The 4,089-nt window shown below is 37.2% G+C and overlaps 1 protein-coding gene across 2 annotated transcripts in view; it reads left to right on the top strand.

The window, feature by feature from the left end:
* The first annotated feature begins 1,809 nt into the window (after window positions 1–1,809).
* The window catches only part of elavl2 (ELAV like neuron-specific RNA binding protein 2), a 41,815-nt gene continuing 39,535 nt past the window's right edge, over window positions 1,810–4,089 (top strand). For both annotated transcript variants that reach the window (XM_057335521.1, XM_057335538.1), the window contains exon 1: window positions 1,810–1,892. In XM_057335521.1, the coding sequence (XP_057191504.1) occupies window positions 1,821–1,892 (72 nt within the window). In that variant the 5' untranslated portion in view covers window positions 1,810–1,820. The remainder of the gene's footprint in view (window positions 1,893–4,089) is intronic.

The raw sequence follows: 4,089 nt of genomic DNA, 5'->3' as shown, positions 1-4,089 counted from the left end.
TGACGCAGTTTTATTCTTATGAAAAACAGGAATATTCGAATAGCATTTTAATATTCGAATAGTTATTGCGGATCGAATATTCGAATGTTCGAATATTCGTGCACATCCCTAGTTTAAATGGTCGCAAAAGTGCTTGTAGAGCGATTCATCATGTTCTTCTATGTTGTCGCTTCTGCGTCAGTTCTGTGCCATACTGCCACATAGCGGTGAACTTTGGAACAGCAGNAATACATAAAAACTGCATAAAAAAATACATAAAAACTGCAGAAAACGAACTTAACAAAACGAACAAAACGCAATGTATATTGACAGTCTCTGATATATGGTTATCTTGTTTTTTTTGTTTTACATGTTCTTGATAAGAAAAAAAAGCATATAGGTCTATTTTACTCTGGTGAAAGTCTGTTCAACAAGCCGACGGTTAACAAGCCGACAGTGGAGAAAACGCTCTGCTCTTCTCTAACTCCCGGAAACAAAACCCAGATCTGACAAGAATACCTGGCTTTATTGTTTATAATGTTGATAATAAATAAAGTAAACGGGCTTAATGCCTCATGCCGACTGTTAATATCCTAAAAAATACCCCGCAACAAAGACAGAGCCATAGTGCTTGATTCCCTGATTACGTGACCTTCATCTTTATATAAATATTGTTTTCTTTGTCGTTCACGGTCAGTGTCTTGTTTAGCTTTGCATTGGATTTGCATCAATAAATAAGGTAGGCCTATTTCAACTAAGGTAAGGAATCACAGCGCGTTTTAAAACAAACAAAAAAAGCATCCGTGCAAATTTATTTACAGGCTATAACTTGAAGGCAACGACCCTATTTGAACTTCTAGAAGGAACATTCTTGCTTTTAGGTTTGGAAAAGGTGCCAGTCTTGTGTTAAGGCCAAATTCATTAACATTTGTTGCAGTGAAATGCACATTTTCATGTTTCAAGTTGTTGAAATTAGCATTACTTAATATATTTTTAACGAACGAATATGAATTTACTAAGAACAACCGCTGTAAACAAGTAATGGTAATAAGTGAATTATTGTTAATCATCAAGTTTTGAAACATTTTAATATGGTGATGTGAGCCGAGCATAAAACGCGATCCGCGCATCCAGTGTGTAAACTTAAAATATTTAAACGAGCTTGCAATCTGAGTGAACAAAGATTTAGGAACACATACAAATGATTTTTTATATTTTCTGTACATTAAAAAAATCATTACAGAAGAAGTGAAGAAGCGTTAAATAAGACCTGACTCTAAGGTCTTCTGTAACGGTAACTTAACCTTGTGGTGACGCAGTTTTATTCTTATGAAAAATAGGAATATTCGAATAGCATTTTTAATATTCGAATAGTTATTGCGGATCGAATGTTCGAATATTCGTGCACATCCCTAGTTTAAATGGTCGCAAAAGTGCTTGTAGAGCGATTCATCATGTTCTTCTATGTTGTCGCTTCTGCGTCAGTTCTGTGCCATACTGCCACATAGCGGTGAACTTTGGAACAGCAGTGTTTCAAGTAACGAAACGAGCAACATTCTGATATTGAACCAATTGAAATCTAAACATAAATTTCCAGATCCGGTTTACCGCGCAAACCTATCGCCTGATAAGTCAATAAATTGACTATCACGACAGGCCTAGTGATCAGTACCACAGTAGGATTTTTTTCTGTGTTATTGATATATTGGTATCAAAATTTGTGAAGTTTCACTGGTCTTGATATTGACGTTGACAACTTTAGTTTTGAAATGCCGTGTTATGCGAGCGTGATGGTGCCGTGTTTGACTCTGTGCTCTTGTTTGCAGACGTCCTCAGCTGTTATGGCAGTCAGACTGTGTGATGTGGCTTCTCTTCTGAGAAGTGGATCGTGGGCAGCTGAGCCGTGGACTGGGGTTTGTGGGACTTTTTTTGTACTTTTATGTGGTGATTATAAAACGAGCATTACTGCTTCTGTTTTTTCAGATCTGTGCCACCTGTGTGGATTAGATTTGTTCGATTTTTATACCAGGAGTTTTATGATGTCAAGGATAGGGCTGAAACGATTCCTCGAAGAACTCTAGTAATTCGAATACAAAAAATCATCGAGGCAATTTTTGTTGCCTCGAAGGTTTGTTTAATATATTTAACTACAGTACACACGGAGCACTGCATTTCCCCACGGACCGTTATTACTGACGCACAGCCCGCTAAACTCTATTCATGTTACAGGGCTCTCAAGTCTCATGCATTCACCGAGACACACGCATTTTAGAGGCTGTTTACACGAGACCGTTTTTACTGAAAACGCAAAAAAATATGCGTTTTAGCTGTCCGTTTACACGGAAACGGCGTTTTAGGGGACCAAAAACGCAAACTTTTTAAAACGCCACCACTTTCGTTTCCATGTAAACTGCAAGACGGAACTTTCTGAAAACAATGACGTCACGCGCATGCATATTACACGCTCAGTCAAGCGAGTATAGCTAAAACAATATAGCGGCTTCCCGTACTGTGAGCTCTCGCTGCTCGACTATGTATTAACTAGGGATGGGCATTTTTCAATAATTTCATATTCGAATATTTGAGCTCATAAAAAACGAATATTGGTTTATTTAAATTAAGTTAATAATGACGTAATTTGTTACATTTTTATTTAGTCACAATTTCACATCAAGCTTCTAATTATCATTAAATATTCATAATGCATTAACATTATATCCTGTATATCGGATTTTTTATATTTTCTGTACATTAAAAAAATCATTACAGAAGAAGTGAAGAAGCGTTAAATAAGACCTGACTCTAAGGTCTTCTGTAACGGTAACTTAACCTTGTGGTGACGCAGTTTTATTCTTATGAAAAACAGGAATATTCGAATAGCATTTTAATATTCGAATAGTTATTGCGGATCGAATATTCGAATGTTCGAATATTCGTGCACATCCCTAGTTTAAATGGTCGCAAAAGTGCTTATAGAGCGATTCATCATGTTCTTCTATGTTGTCGCTTCTGCGTCAGTTCTGTGCCATACTGCCACATAGCGGTGAACTTTGGAACAGCAGCGTTTCAAGTAACGAAACGAGCAAACGAATTCTTATGAAAAATAGGAATATTCCCACAAGACCAGCAGAGACACACTATTACATTCGCCAGACTTTAAACACACATATACGTCGACCAACGGTATTAAAAAGCACTTTTGGCTTGTAACTGTGCATGTGTATGTGTCAAGGCACGTCCTGTTTCTTTACACAACAACATTGCCATCCACTGACCTGACGTGCATACTACAGCAGTTTTATCCCTTTTCCTGGATCAATGTAAATGCAGACCGTTAACGCTGATATGTGTACGTGAAGCTTTTCAAAAACACAACGGAAAAACTTTTCCGTTTTTCATCATGTAAACGTGCTCACACGTGTTTCTCATGCTGCATTGAGTCCATCAAACTAGATGCGGACTAGTGGACGCCGAATCCTGTTATTACACATGTCATCTGTCTGTTCTGCGTGTCTGAGTGAATGAACTGCACAGTTTAACATGCTGCACGCGTGATGCTCATGAATTTGTCTGCGTCTGCGCTGAATGAGGACACGAACTTCACCTCCAGAGTTGCTCTGAGAGATTATTTCACGAACATGTTATTGTTTGAGTGAAGAAACATACGTACTAAAAAATAAGCGACTTCCGACAACCTGCCAGAATAAAAGTCATAGGCTATATATTACTATTTAATAGTAAAAAAAGAAACTAAAACTAATTAATATAAACTAAATGCATCATGCATAAGCCGAAGTTAGTTGTTTACCTTTGAAATTATTCTTTCTATTTTTATTCATGTTTCTTATTTATATATTTTAGGGCTGCAACTAGCAATTATTTTTCGATTAATCAATTAATTGGATAAAAATGTAATTACATCTTTTGCTTATAATAAGTAAATCAGATATGGGAAAAGTATACGCAACTGAACTCATTAGCCTTCTCCCAAAATGTTGTGAATGTCTCCATAATTAATACACCTGGTGAGTTGATTCAGGTGCGTCATATTGGAAGCAACTGACAATAGTCTCTCCCAAACGTGGCAGCGAGGGGAGGGTCGGCCAAGGA

Source organism: Triplophysa rosa, linkage group LG1 (assembly GCF_024868665.1).
Source record: "Triplophysa rosa linkage group LG1, Trosa_1v2, whole genome shotgun sequence".
Lineage (NCBI taxonomy): Eukaryota > Metazoa > Chordata > Actinopteri > Cypriniformes > Nemacheilidae > Triplophysa > Triplophysa rosa.
The sequence above is the reverse complement of the archived record's forward strand: the minus strand, read 5'-3'. Positions and strand labels throughout refer to the sequence as shown.